This window comes from Setaria viridis, chromosome 9, assembly GCF_005286985.2.
Source record: "Setaria viridis chromosome 9, Setaria_viridis_v4.0, whole genome shotgun sequence".
NCBI lineage: Eukaryota > Viridiplantae > Streptophyta > Magnoliopsida > Poales > Poaceae > Setaria > Setaria viridis.
The window spans coordinates 2,612,001-2,626,862 of record NC_048271.2 but is presented as its reverse complement, the minus strand read 5'-3'; the positions used below and the strand labels follow the sequence as shown (position 1 = coordinate 2,626,862).

Here is a 14,862-nt window from a genome sequence, read left to right as displayed (position 1 = left end):
GTATGAGCTCAGGGCTAAGACGTTGGGGCTGAAACAAAGAAAGGTTAAGAAGGGGCATCTTCTTCCTGAAATCTAAAAAGAGAAGGGGGAGTCAAAGCCAAGTCTTCACCTGGTTGACAGAGGATGAAGAAGTCGACGAAGACATGATGGAAAGTCGCGCCGACGAGAAGAATAAGAGAGTAAAACCGAAAGCCGAACTGGTACTATCGGGAGGAGGTGCCTAGGCCGGTGTTTATAGGGAAAAGATGCGTGGAAATTTGGTAAGGCCACGTCCCATCGGTATTAAGAAAGGCAGTAAATAGAAAGGGCGTCGTGAGAGACGGTCAAAGAAGATAGTAAATGTTCGTACAAAACGGTCAGTGCTTTATAGATTACCCAGAAGGGTATCGATAGCCGTGATAGCCCGACGTCGGATCTGATCGGCAGAGTCAAGAACCCGTTGGTCTTCATCTGCCGATCCAGGGACTTCTGATGTACTGCGATGGAGCTTTAGGGCCTCGTGAGCAAAGCGCTGCCTCTCCCGTGTCAAATCGGCAATGACAGAGGGTAGCTCTTGGAGTTTTTTCTCTTCAGCACTGATTGCCTTAGTCACTTGCTCCATCTCCTTGGCAAGCTCCGCCCTTCGACGCTTGAGGCGGTCTATCTCACCGATGATCGCCGGGCGGGAATCTTCTAGGACATGGATACGCCGATGCGCCTCTTGAGCCTGACGCTTAAAAGCGTCTTCCTCTTCACGAGTCTTGGCCAGCTTGGCGCGATCGGCCATATGATGAAGGGCCCTGAAGACTGGGATCCTCATGGACTCGATGAAGGCCGCCGGCGCCAAGGCCTCTTCCGCCTCCTCTGGTACTCGTCCGCTGACGTCATTGAAGAGTTGCCGAATCGGTGAAGCGTCTTCTACTAGTCGGCCGATGTCCCCTTGAAGGAGGGATCGGATGCTGGAAAGTTTGGCTCGGACGTCATCAGGAACGGAGCTCAAGGCGACTTGGCGGGAAGCAACCTCTTCGTCGTCAGAAAGGGCGACCGCAAAGGAAAAGAGGCTATTGTCGGGGGTGTCTTGTTCCTGGAGAAAATAAAGAGAAAGGTCAAATCGGCAAGGAGTGAAAGCAAATTGGCTGAATAGAAGCCGAAACAAAACTCACCATTTTGAAGCGAATCTCCTCATGCTGCACTTGCGAAGCCGTCACGCCTTGCTCAGGAGCTTGCGCCATGGGTTCATCGGATGAAGAAGATTCCACAATAATCGGCGCAGTGCTTGGACCGGCTCCCTGGGAAGAGATCGGTGGTCGAGGAGCGCTTGGTAGGCCGACGGCCTGTGTCAGAGGATTGAATAAGTACATTATGCAAATGCCCAAAGGAAATCAGTAAAACAAGTACTATACCTCAACGGATGGGAGCGGGGGCGCGTCAACGGCTGGTCGAGTTGCTACCGATTGTTGTATTTCCATAGGGGTGCTCTGTACAGTCTAAGGTTAAGAAGGGTTAATATTAGAATAACAATCGGAGGCAGTAAAACTCGGGTTTACCTGTATGGCTTCCAACAACAACGACGCGGCGGCTGCTCCAGCTTGCGCAACGGCTTGGGTATCGGCATCTTGGATGACCTGAGGAGGTGATGCGGCCAGGGTCTCTGCCGATACGAGCACAGGGGGATCTGCCGATTCTACACGAGCTCGGACTCGACGACTGGTTTTCTTGGTAGTCCTCTTATGGACTTGCTTTGATCGGCCAGCGATCACGTCTACGGACGGAGCATCATAGCCGATGAGAGGGTAAGTGGTATATGGATGATGATGCTCTATTATCCGACCGCTTCGGCTGTGTGTTGGAGGAGTTCGATTCTCGACCTGAAAAGATAATAAAATCATTAGTACTTAGTCATGTTGAAAGGAATAAAAATCGGCTAAGTGAAATACCTCGGCGTTCGGGTCGACGTTGGCTGGGTCCAGAAGGTTGCAGTATGCCGATGCCGAGTTGCAGAAAAGAAATTGCTTCCAATCGGCCCACCAGAGTTTGAACGGCTGAACAGCAAAAGGAGCTACTAGCCAGTCGTTCAGGTCAATTGTACTGGAGTCCGGGATTCGGTCTCATAACCGACTGTAATCCAGACCAGATGTGAGCTCATCCCTAAACTTGATCCGGCCAGCAAAGTACACTTGAATCGGCAGCTGACCCATGCCGAATTGACGTGCTGCAGCGGAGGGGTTGTAGAATTCGTACGTAGGGGCATCCTTTCCCGAGAAGAAATTGGCTGGTAGGAGCCCTGGCTTGATCAACTCATCATAGAGCTCTTCATCAAATCGGCCGGAAGCCGAATCGAAGCAAGTGGGGAGTTCGAAGACTGGATCGTCTCGCTGATACGGAAACCAAATGGTTGCATCTTCACTGAAGCCGTTGTAGAAGCATCGAAAGTATTCGGCTACCTTTGTGGCAGAGTACGCGCAACCTGGAAAAGCTGACGCCGCTTCGCCAAAGGACATGCATCGGCGACGTTCGGTAGGGTCCTCCGCCGATTCAATATTGGGGAACATCATGCGGTTCACCGGTTGCTGGGTGATTCTGCTCATATAAAGGTTCAGCCACAGATTGACGAACCACCAGGGCCCGCCTTGATTGCTGATCGGCTCTCCCTTGGATAGTCTTGTGCCGATTTGATGAAGCATATGGTACACGGCCCCTAGTAGATGTTTCCCGAGGGGGACATGGTTCCCTCTGGACAGTGCTTCAGCTAAGGCCTGGGTATTGGTTGTTGGGCCGGCGGCTCTTCCGCAAAAGAAGTGCTTTTCTAGCCACATCATCAGGAAAGCTGTGTGCTCCCTATTCTCAATAGTCCCGGTCCTCTTATTACTTCTGATGAAACCCTTCCACCCGCCGATTCCCCTTGTATCCAGCCGATGTGATGTTGTGGCTAAAAGGGGGAAGGGTGTGTCCGGGGAGGATATGTTGAGGCCGGTCAACAGGACCACATCGGCCAGTGTTGGAGTCATCGGACCGTGTCCAAATAAGAAGGCATTAAGTGCGTCAGACCAAAAATAAGAAGCCGCCATCACTAACGGTTCATTTTTCTCCATCTGGGATAAGGATAGGTTGATGCACTGGCCGATTTTGAGCTCTTCCCATGAGACGCTCTTTGATGCGGCCATCCGTTGGTACCACTCCCTCCAACCTGGGGTTTCATTCGGCCAAGACCTAAAAGTACCCAGCCACTGCTCTAAGTCCATATCAGACAATTTGAAGGGTATCCTGTGGGTTTCCAAATTTATGAAATCTATTGGATCTGGGCTTCCCATAGGTCTGAGACAAACAAGGCCGGGAGTTCCCGTAAGGTGAATGGTAATTCGATGCCTAACTGCCTAAGAAAGGAAAGGGGAATGTAGAAAAGTAAGAAACAGATCTAAGGTAAATATGTTGCCGATAGAAGAAGGATTCGGTATTTACCTCTGGGATGAAGTTCCGGGTGATCGGCGTCGTCGCCGGTGCAGATGCGGACGATGGGGCCGCGATGGGGATCGCCATTGGGATCTCCGACGAAGTTCTTTCTTCTGAGGAAGGAGCAACGACTGTCGCCACCACTGCTGGAGGTACTACTTCTGGGACATCGCGCGCAGGAGAGCTGCCGGAAGGAGCCGCCATTGGAGGAAAAGAGGAAAAAGCTAGGAAGTTTCGGCGGCAAGGGAAAGATGCTGAAGGAGGAAGAAGGCGCGCGCGCTGGAAAAAGGACGTGAGCTTGAAGATGAGGTGCGGGTAAAGCGCTATTTAAAGGATGCCTGAAGGGGGTAAAAATGGAATTTTCACCACGCCGGCGCTTCGAGTTTTTCGGGAGTAGTGGCTGTCGTGGGCGCCCGTTTCGAAAAAATTGCAATGATCAGCTGGAAGACCGCGAAACGGAAGGATATTTTCACTACGGCCGTTTCGGAGGGGAGGTTATAAAAAATTTTCGAAGTAAAAGAATATGTTTTACTCCGAAACTGGGGGGCATATGTTGACGCCAGATTTTGTCACCAGTAGAATCGGCGCCAAAAAGAGAGGGAATCGGAGGAGCACAGTTGGGAATCGGCCAAGTGGTGCTACAGTGTGAGATCGGCTGGTGACTTCCGTTTCGTTTCGGGTCAAATATACCAGAGTCCCAATCGGTAGCCTTTTGCCGATGAAGAATCGGCCGATTAGGAGGATGGGTTGATTGGGCCTGTATGGGCTTAGAAAGGAATAGAAGGATGAGGTGGAAATCAGCCCACGAGGTGTAGAGTAACCAAACTAGCACGAATCGTGCTTGTAGATATTCGTTTTCTGTTTGAATTAGGGATAGAATTCCAGTCGGTTAAGAAGATATCTGTGTGGGGGTATAAATAGCTACCTTTGTAAATCTGTAATCATCAACCAATCAATACAACAAATTACTTTTTCCTCGTACTTACTTTCCAGCAGGCGACTTCGCCATTACTTTCCTCTTTTTCACGAGTTCGTGCGGGTTGGCAGGGTTGCATCGTCTTGATCTCCGGCCGATTCTGTAAGTTCCGTTTATCGAATAATATCTAAGCTTTAACTTCGGGCGCATCGCTGTTGTTTCGTTTAGATTTATTCACTAGTTATCGATATTTGCTAGATTCATAGGTTTTACCTGTTTTTCTAGTCCTTATCACCAGTTATCTAGCTAGGAATCAGTAGTGTCGGCTCTCTTTACTCTCTGTTGTTAAATTCATCTATTGCCGATTAGATCTATTCCTAGTGTTGTTATCATAAGCTTTGTACCGATTACTCCAGTGATTTTCTATTTACAAGGCTACAGTGATCGGCTGTTTCATAGCCGATTCCTTTGTTAAAGCAAATCGGCCGATTCGCTGATGAGCTCTTTCGAGATCGGAAATTTAGCCGATCGTGATCTCTGAACCTGACACGTATTCTTCCTTGCCAATCAACAGATCAGATTGGCTGGCACGCCGCGCGAACCGCACCAGGGCATTCACCCGAACAGGAGCTAAGCAGATTCTCCCGGGTCGTGTGTCGGTCGCTGGGATTCGGTTGACCGATTTCTAACGCCAACAGAGGGTTTATAAACATATATGACATGTGTTTTGGCATGCAAATTCCTTCCTTCATTTCGTCTATGACAAACTTATCATTCACGTGACTTATTGCAACGCACGGTCATATTTACTGATATAAAAAATGGTTTCCAACTTTCCATCGAACTCTCTGGTGCGGGTGCGGTCAAGTTGAGAGAGAGTCACCCGCAGATTGGGCCCAAGTAGCCAGCCTTCTCTGGTAGTTATTCCGATGCGGAACTGGCCCGAAGGGGAGGCGCCTTTTTGCGGGTTCGATTAGTGCCACACGGACGAGGTTACTCAACGCCGCACACGTGAAAGGGTAAGGTTTCGGCAGTCTGGACGTGCCAATGCGGCACACCCCTCAGTGACGGCGCATGCGGCACGCACTGCTGTTCAACCGAACTTGTCTCGTAGGAGGACAAACCATTTAAATATGAGTGAACCATCATCATAAAACCTGACCAACTCCTCCAACGGCAAGTCCACGCATATGAGAAGTATGGCTTGGGTGGGTTTTTTTAATCTTCAGAAGCACTTTCACTCCGATGCCTTCAAAAGCAAGTCAAATTCTTACCTTCATCTTAATCGCGAAAAATCAAACATGTTCCACACTTCCACTTCGATTTAACCATGGAGTTAGGTTTTTTTTTTTGTTGGCTTTTCCTATTTGCCACAAATGCATCTGAAGTCCTCCTATCCATTTTAGGGTTTCAAATGGATAACAATTCAAGAGAATTTTGAAAGACAACGGTCGCTCGATCAGATTCCTTATGGTAGAATCTATCTACTCATCAGGTTTTATAGTTAGCAGGTTCTCATTCCCCTGATTTTATTTTAGGAATAAATTGAGGCGGGTTTTTTAGTGATAGATGATGCACGAGGCATCTACATTTGCTTGAACAGTACTGGCAGATAGAAAAAGATATGTCATGGATACCTATTGAATTATCGTCATTATTGGCTTGAGGCCAAACCAAACCAGGATCGATGGGTGTACTGCTGCCTGCCGGGCATCGGGCATGGGCTCGCCGGCCTCCACTCTGCGACTGCACCATCTCAAAAGATTTCTGGCAAGCTGCAGTCGACAGCGACGCCTCACGCCTCACCTCTCCCCGGCTGCTTCTTTCCTAACCTTGACTGCGCAACACAGTCTCCCGCAGACGATGATGATTGATGCGGTCAGCGAGTGCTACAGTGCACGAGCAAAGCTGTGAAATTACAAGCCTTCAAATCCGTGGATCAAAATGTGCAGTACGTGCCGTGATCTCCCAAGTGTAGAGTCCACATTCTGGAGCCATTGGCAGTTAACCGCTGATCCACAGGTTCGTCGACGCACCGGGTCAAGAACAGGATGAATGACGTGGAACCTGTCCCGTTCCCACAATGCCACAAAACCTTTTCCAGCGACCAGCGTGTGCACGTTTCGCGTGACCATAACCACCTGAATGGTCAAACTACTCCTTCCATTCTATTTGATAGTCCTGGCACAATGGACGAGGAAAGATAATCTTGCTTATCATTTATTTAATCATACCATTAGTTATTCCTTGCAAATAACCATACCATTAGTTATTCCTTGTAAATAAGTGATTCAATGAGGCTCAAACTTCTTGATACCTACGTAGCCAATCTCACTCAAACTTCAATATCCATATAGCCAATCTCCTGTGGAGGAATGAAGGATCACACGTCAATCCCGAGATATATATTAAATGGATGGACACTTACACTGAAATAAGACTATCAAAAGAGAATTTTTCAGATTTAAAAATAATCCTAATAAAAGAGAACGAAGGGAGTATCTGTCAATTCGACCATCCCCGGCACCCTGGCTTATCAACCATATGCAATACCCGTTACTTTCTCCAAACCCCACCAGACCATGCACACGAGGTTAGGGTTGTTAAGCAAACCAGACATCTAATTGCTGTGGCAAAACAGCTGCAATTTGCTGAACAGTTCATGCTTTTTCCTTGTACCAGCATCAGATGGCACACAAAGCTGCTGACCTAAATCTGAATTCTGCCCATTCCACCTTTCGGTGCGCCACACTGACATTCATCAAAGGTGAAAAAAAGGTGACAAGGGTGGAAAAAAGGAGCACAGCCCATAACCACAAGGACAAGTGAATCTACCATATAGGAAAAGGAGGTAGGCCACCATAAGGGCAACACATCACCACCACATGCCATGCTTCTCTTCAGAAGCCATCTTGGCACTAACAAGAAAAAAAAAAGAAAGAGAAGAGAAGAAACTCAGCAGAGAGAGAAACTACTACACACCAGCAACAAAAGAACCCCATTCACATGACACACTATTGATCTAGGGCTACGAGAAAACTGATGCTTGCGACGGTGTATTACACTCTGAATCGCGGCTACACTTTCAGAGTTGCTACTGGCAGTTGGAGCTCCTCCCAGGGCCGCCGTAGTAGAAGTAGGTGCCCCAGTCGCCATTGTTGCCGTTCTGCACGTCGTAGCAGTTGGACTGCTCGGTGAAGGTGCCCAGCCCCTTTGGGGCTTTCAGGTTGTTGGTGCTGTCCACCACCTGGATGTTCTTGAAGTAGCTCGACTTGCTGAACCCTTCCTCCGGGAAGTGCCCGCTGCCCATCTGCGTCGAGGTGTGCACACCGTCGGGCTGTGAGTTCACCACCTCCCCGCCCCATTCAATCATCGACGCGCTGTCCGCCAGGTACGAGAAGAGGAACGACGGCCAGTAGCCCAGCACGTAGTCCTTGCCGAACTGCATCCACCAGTTGCCCTCCTTTGGGTCCTGCACAGATGTAAAATGCACATATATAGAAGAGATTAATATAGCAGGGGCACACATTGGAAAAGTAATGTATCAACATACAAAAACATCATTCACATCGACATAGCTAGATTTCAGTATCAGGGAATAGTAACCGTTGGGCATACACTATGTGGATGCATTCATGTTCTTCTAGCATGCAAATCATGCACTCATTACCCATGCTCAATGGAAATGAACAATACTACACTTTCTATCTCAGCACTTAGAATACCACTAGCTCGTTGAGGTGAAAAGTAGCAATGGTTGTTTCTTTTGAAAAATCAAAAGTTGAGTAATCATTAGCGATAAGAAAGAAAGGTTGTTGCGGAAAGGAGTATGATAACCACAGGGTGAGGAGGAAACCAATTTTCAAAGCCCCAGGTACGGGTTCACCAGTCAAGGAGGAGCGCGAGTACGAGCATAACAGCAAGTGGGCTAAAGATTCTCTGCATGTCTCTGATAATTCTCAACGTACTAGGCATGGCATGTGGTAAGTTACTAGTTTAATTACTTGCTCACCTTCCAGATCAGTATACTGATATCATATTGGGAGCCAGAGTAGCTTGAGGTTGGGAAGATGCTGGCGCCCATGGCAATCTCGCTGTTAATCTGAACGAACCCTGAGCACAATATGTTGTAGCACCCTGTTGCTTGGTATGCATCACTCTGCAGAATATTAGATAGCAAAACAATCAGGTGTGTCAAACAATAAAGGAAACAAGGCAAGCGCCAGCGCATAACTGCATATTTCAAGAATGTTCCTTTAGAAATGTTCAAAACTTACGGTCCAGTAGGTGAACAGCCTTGTGTTGTTGTCCCCATAGAGGTCCGGGCTAACCTGATGTAGCAAAGCAACACAAGTGTTTCAGAGCTCGTGATAAAGCACAGTGCACTGCAGCAGGGCTCCCAACCGCTAAAACGGTGCTGCATTTACTCGACACTGATTATGAATGTGAAGCTCATGGGCTGTGGGTCTTTCTCTACCTGCCATCCAGCCTCAATGCTGTTAAGATCCTCCCCGAATGATCCCCCCAAGATCCAGAGCTGGGACAAGCTGAACTCATTAGGCTGCTCGATCTTGGGTTCCCACACATTGATGGTCGCCTTGGCGCCATAGTACTTGTCACCTTGAACATACGCTATCGCATGCTGCAATTTTCAACGAGAGTTATGAGCATCACAGTACATCAGCTCACCTATATACCTCCTTCCACATCAAGTCCTCATAACATGGGTGATATGAGCAGGTACCTGATGGCCACCCTCGTTCAGCATGGTGGGATTGACCGACATTGGGTTTGCTGTTGTGTGCCTCTTCCTGCCATACCGCCGCATTGAGCTTGCCCTGAGCAGGTCGTCCTTCTTCGTTCGCCTAATGGGGACGGTGCCTACCGGGCACCTCCCATTCTGATGCCAGAGCTGTACCATAGGCCTCTCGCCATTGCTGGTGGAGGCCACATTGGTCTTGGATTCGTCGTACAGGCCCTCCGGATGGTAGTTCGGCCTCATCTGCAAAGCATAAAATGCGTTAGCTGCAACAATCCAACAAGATCCTGGTTTTGGTTACCAAGAGAAGCAAGGTAACTTACCTGTACAGTGTGATTCTTGAGGTACGGGTGATCAAACGCTGGCTGGTGGGAGATGTGCACGCAGTCTATGATGTCCCCATCTGGGCTCTGCTCAATTTGCAATTCGCAAACAACTGAATTAGATGTAGTACTTGGGAGCTGGGAGTTGGGATAAGAACTGGAACAGAGCACTATAGCAAAAGGATTACTTTGACAGTCTCTGCGAAAGAAGAAGAATGGCCAAGTCAAGCTAGAAAGAACAACTTCACAAATCACACAAGAACAATCACAAAGCATGCAGAAAAGAGAGAGATTAGCTCGAAAGCGAATTCCCTCCGGAACAACCACAAAAGAAGTCCCAAAAGCCATCTTTTATCGAATCAGAGTACAGCCTCAACGACTAGCCAAGAATGCAACCATCCCCTCGCTTGAGCTTTGCTCAGGTGTTCCCAAATGGAGCTAAAAAAGCACTAATTTATCTATGGAAAATCTCCTGAAGGAAGAAAAATATTTTTTACCAAGCAAGTAGTTCAAATCTACCGAGAGCAGCAGCAAAACGGCCGGCTTGACACACCTCCGCAGAAGGGGAAACCAAAGGAAACAAATCAACAACTTGACGCACCTCGATACTCTTCACGGCCGGCTTATTGAGCCGCTTGAGGTGGCGATGCATCCTCGCCGCCGGCGTCCTCGCAGCGGCGGCGGCGGCGCACGACAAACAGATCACCGCCACGAGAAGGCACGCGACCCCCCGCGCGGTGTCCATGGGCGGCGCCTCTTCAGTCTTCGCACCTCCACCGCTGCCCCGCCTGCCTTGCCCTCCTCCTCGTCACACCCTCCTCCTCCCCCTCCCTACGGCGAGCTTGCAGCGAAGCAAAGCGGCCCCCTTCACCAGAAGAGCCCCTCGCCGCAGTCGCCGGCGGCCAGGGGGCTGCCACCAAGGGCCGATTCGAGAATTTTTGAAACAATGCGGGTGCGTGGTGGGATTGGGAGTGGGAGTAAATGGCTCCTCGTCTTGGGCGGCTCGTCGTCTCGGTTGGGAGCGGAGCCGCACTACTAGCGCTTGCAAACAAGTGGACAGTGAAGACTGACGAGCACTCTCGCTGCTACTTTTCCCATTTCCGAGTTTCTGCTGATGGACCAAAATACCCCTATATGATTCGGAAATTATTAGGGACACCCGGCGTGCAACGTCAAAACCGGGGACCGATCCCACTGGTTTGTGGGCACTGTGATGGCATCGAAGGTTTCTTTTTTTGTTCCTGGGATCTGATCAATGCTGGTAATGAAAGTTTTCCAACGGCCAGCGCTGGGATTTAGCGGAAAAGGGCTCAATATTTGTAGTTGTAGTATACTCTTCATAAAATATTTTCTATTGTAAGATAATTTTCTCGACGCTGATTAGTGTTTATGCAGTGTTTGCATAAAGTACGATGAATACGTCAGTGTAAATAAAAATAGCGGTACTCTAAAATAAATGATCGACCATAATATATTTTTAATGCTAATTAGATTTGTTATAATTTGGTTGGAGGTATAAAAATATTTGGATTATGAAATTATGCATGCCCTGTCATTTCAATAGCAATATTATGTTTTTCAATTAGTCATGGATCAAAATTCACGAGTGCTTTAAAAGTAAACCTCCGTGTGCTCATCACTCCACCAAAGATGAACATTCAAACGGTGGCTCTAACAAGTAGTAACAATGTAATTTTTTATTTTAAAAATGTCTCATATTTTCTATTACTTTTCAAATCGGTCGGTTGAATTTATGTTCATATTCATCTATCCAAAATGATGATTACGAGGTCTTGCGACCTTTTGTGTGAGAACAGAGGCATCCTAAAATCAGTCTCTTCCGGTTGCAGGCGAGTAGTACAGACCAGTTTAAGGTCAGCCGCTGACAGCCGTTCATGCTCTTGGCGTGCGCTGAAAACCGTCTGTGCTCCTCCTAGTTTTCCTCTTCTCGCTCTCTGGTGTTTGTCCGGGCGGCGTGTGTGCGGTACTGCGGTTGGTAGCAATTTTCTTTATCCGGGTTCCTCGTGGGTCCCACTCGGGCCCACCCGCCAGCTTTGCCCCATGCGGCACCACCTCGGGGCCCGGCGACGCAACCCGTCGGCTTCCGCTCAGGGCAGGCTCACCTCGCCCACCCGACGACCCGACCCGACCACCCCTGCGCGGCACGTGGGCTGGAGCCCTCGCGCTCGCCCAGCGAGAAAGAGAACCCGCACCCACCCACTGCTCGGCGGGGCCCTCAAAAGGCGTGGGGCCACGCGTGCGCGCGGCGTGACCGACCGCACCCGCGTGAGCGCGGCGCAGCGTGCTGGTGCTGGCCGAGGCGAGAGCGTGTGCGCGGTGCGCCCGCGGCATCGGATCCGGGCGATCCCTCCCTCCCTTTCCCGGGCGCACGCATGCAAGCGAGCAAAGGGCTTTGCTTGCTTAGCTTAACAAAGTGATTAGCCCGTGGCGGCGCTTTACAGAAAGCAGCCGCGTCACGGGCCGTGATTACTAGTGATTTACCGCTGGGTTTTCTGTTGACTCATGATGATTTTACCGCACGCAAACAAAAAAGACGAAGGGGCATTTTTGGCAGCGGCTGGCAGCCCCAAAATTTACCCGGTAGATTAGTGGCCATCTCGTACCGCCAGTACACTCGATGCTAGCATAGCATCCACTAACCGGCGAGCGCCCGTACGAGCTCAGAAAAATTCTGTCCTTAAGCGCACCGATGGACCCGTATTTAACTGTGCTCGCTCCAGACATTGCTCGGATGTCTTCAGTCTGGTACGGCATCGGTACTTAAACCGGATAGATTAAGCAGCAAGCTCTGGTAAAAACCTGGGGACGGTAATTATACTGTTGACTGCTGACCCCTGCCTGCCACGAGGTTGGTTTGTCTGGTTGCCTGGTTGCATGGTCAATTGCCATGATCGGGTCCGCGTACGGCCGGGATTGACTGGATCTTACGGCCTTGGTAACGGGTAAAAATACCACGATCCTGTTGGGCACAGGCATGCCTGTGCCAGATTTATACGTGCGGTCCTCCTCTCCTCTCAGAAAAAGAAAACCGTGCTGCTGCCCCTGCATTAGGAGGAGCTAGCTGGGACTGGGACAAACCTGTGGATGTTTCTGGTCAGCAGAGCCAACGGCACCACTGGTAGCAGTGAAAAGCCTTTTCACGGCGGTGACTTGTTGTTAACTTGTTGTGCGTTCCAACTTACCCTGAAACTATGATTAGCAACTTTTTTTTCCTGAAACTAATGATTACTTAGCTGTAGCTAGGATATTGTTTTGGCACGATATATTTGCTGAAGCGCACAGACCGCCGCAGCAAACAGATGGAATCCATCCTGACGAGAAAGCCGTCGCCTTTTGCTCATGCGCAAACACTCGAAAGACGCCTTTTTTCTCTTCTTCCTTTCATACTTCTATTATTTCTTCCGAACCGGAAAAAGGCGGTTCGTAAAGGCCAGTGAGACGAGATGCTCTATACTACAAATATGGTCACTTGCTCCCAACTACAATAACCGAATCATGCCTTGTCCTATCTCACTCACTACCACCGCACTTGAGGTCCAGCTTGTGCGGCACAAAAATGGAGCTCACTTCACTTGGTGTACAAAGCGCAAGGCACATGGATGTACACGGATGGGAGCTGGGCCTTTGGAAGTTCGAACCATCGTTTGAAATGAGAAAAAAAATCGATTTAGAAAAGAAATGCAGAATTCTGAAAATGACGTTGGTGATGCCAGGGTACGGACAAGACAGCGTACAGATGCTGCAGGTAATGGGGAACTCACACCACGTCAGCTAATGGCGCGAACAGGAGACGGGTCATGGGCACGCACAATTCAAAGCCGTTATCACATGCTCTGCTGTCAGTGGTGGAGGAGCAAAGCTGGCAGGCTTGTCCGACTTATGCTAGGTAGGTAAACAGTAACACAGGCAAGCTTTTTCAAGGTTTCACCACGACTAATGCCACTTTATGGTTCAGATCAAAATTCACGCAATACATGATTGAGGGCACGGCAGCGTGCTCTTACTCTATTGTTGGAACCTTTTTTTTTTCTTTTTAGTTAGGAAATCCAATTGGATTCGAGGTATGACTCAGACAGCAGTCAGCCATGTTCAAGTGTTGATAGTTGCTCACAGCTGCTGCCCGGCTGCACTACAACATGCACGTCTTGACAGAGACGTGTATGAGTATGATGGCACACAAATCACTCTCGGGTTTAATCCACACAATCAACCTCATGGTATTTATTACGACCTTATCACGTCTAATGGCTCCATGAAACATTCTTTGAAAGAAACAAATCACCTACCAACCATAAACATGATTAGGTCATCTGGTCTACTGCCCTAGTTTAGAAAGGCACATTCTACCAGAGAAGAAACGCGTGACGGTGGTCTAGCTAGGCTCTGCTTATTTCAGAGCTCCCCTTGTGTGTATGCGGGTACGCAGAACAGAATGATGGCTCGTGCCTTTGTATGAGGCACCGGCGGCATAAGCATAATTGGCGGTGCGTGGGGTCACTCCTACCAAAAGTGTCTTCGTGCATGTACTACGGACCTCCAGAAAATTTAACCAGGTAGAGTGAGGAAGCAAACATTCCCGTACTTGAGCACGGCCCTGAACTCGACACAGGCTGATGAACGATCAACCTAAACGGCTATACCTGGGACCGAAGTTGAAAGCTCTAAAACAATGGTAAGTCCACTTTGGGAATTCTTGAGATCCAGAACGGCTTGAAAGGTTTATTCAATTACTCATCGAGACCCAAGGTTCAACAAAAATGTTTTACATATTAATTGGAGAGTATAATGCCATAACAAAAGAAAAAGGGAGATTAGAGAGCTCAATGAGGAATTATATCAGCCTACCAGGTAGCTCTCCACTGCAACACAAACTGTAAAACAAGCAAAAACCACAAGGCACATAACGGCAGTACACTATTATATCGCTTGCCCGTGAAGCAAGAAGTTGCCGAGGCTAGGGGGCCAGCATCCAAGCTACTTCATCAAGTGTTCTTCTCTAGGTTCCAAGAAGAGATTATATGGTGTGCCCTAGTACGTCGGTACTGCACTACTGCTCCATCCATCATCTATGCACCTTTTCCGTGGCGAGACGAGGAGGCCATGCATGGGCCCATTGGGCCCCACGTGTTCACGGTTCGTGAGGCCACTCATGTGCCGAGGTTGCCCACAGAGGCACACACTACTCACAGATCATAATGGGGGCCTAATCCATTGGGGGCAGCTAGTGAGAAATGTGAGAGCTACATTTAAGCTGTAGCAAATGGTTCGTTTGGCAGAACAAAGATGCAGATACAGTTTGTGGAAACGGACACAAAGGAAAGGCTCTTTGAGCCGACTCTGATTTTGTGATTGATTGTGCAGGCACAACGCATACGGGACAGTAAGGTGGAGGGGATTATTATAGCATAAAACCA

General features: G+C 48.9%; 1 protein-coding gene across 1 annotated transcript; it reads right to left on the bottom strand.

Moving 5' to 3' along the window:
- Positions 1-7,155: 7,155 nt before the first annotated feature.
- LOC117836235 (protein neprosin) lies at positions 7,156-11,384 on the bottom strand. Its single transcript, XM_034715623.2, has 7 exons — positions 10,029-11,384; positions 9,428-9,514; positions 9,090-9,347; positions 8,823-8,987; positions 8,623-8,676; positions 8,358-8,504; positions 7,156-7,817 (listed from the first exon to the last, which is right to left on the bottom strand). Exons 1-7 carry the CDS (start codon positions 10,170-10,172, stop codon positions 7,440-7,442), a joined length of 1,233 nt encoding a protein of 410 aa, XP_034571514.1. The 5' UTR covers positions 10,173-11,384; the 3' UTR covers positions 7,156-7,439.
- Between the last annotated feature and the right edge of the window lie 3,478 nt (positions 11,385-14,862).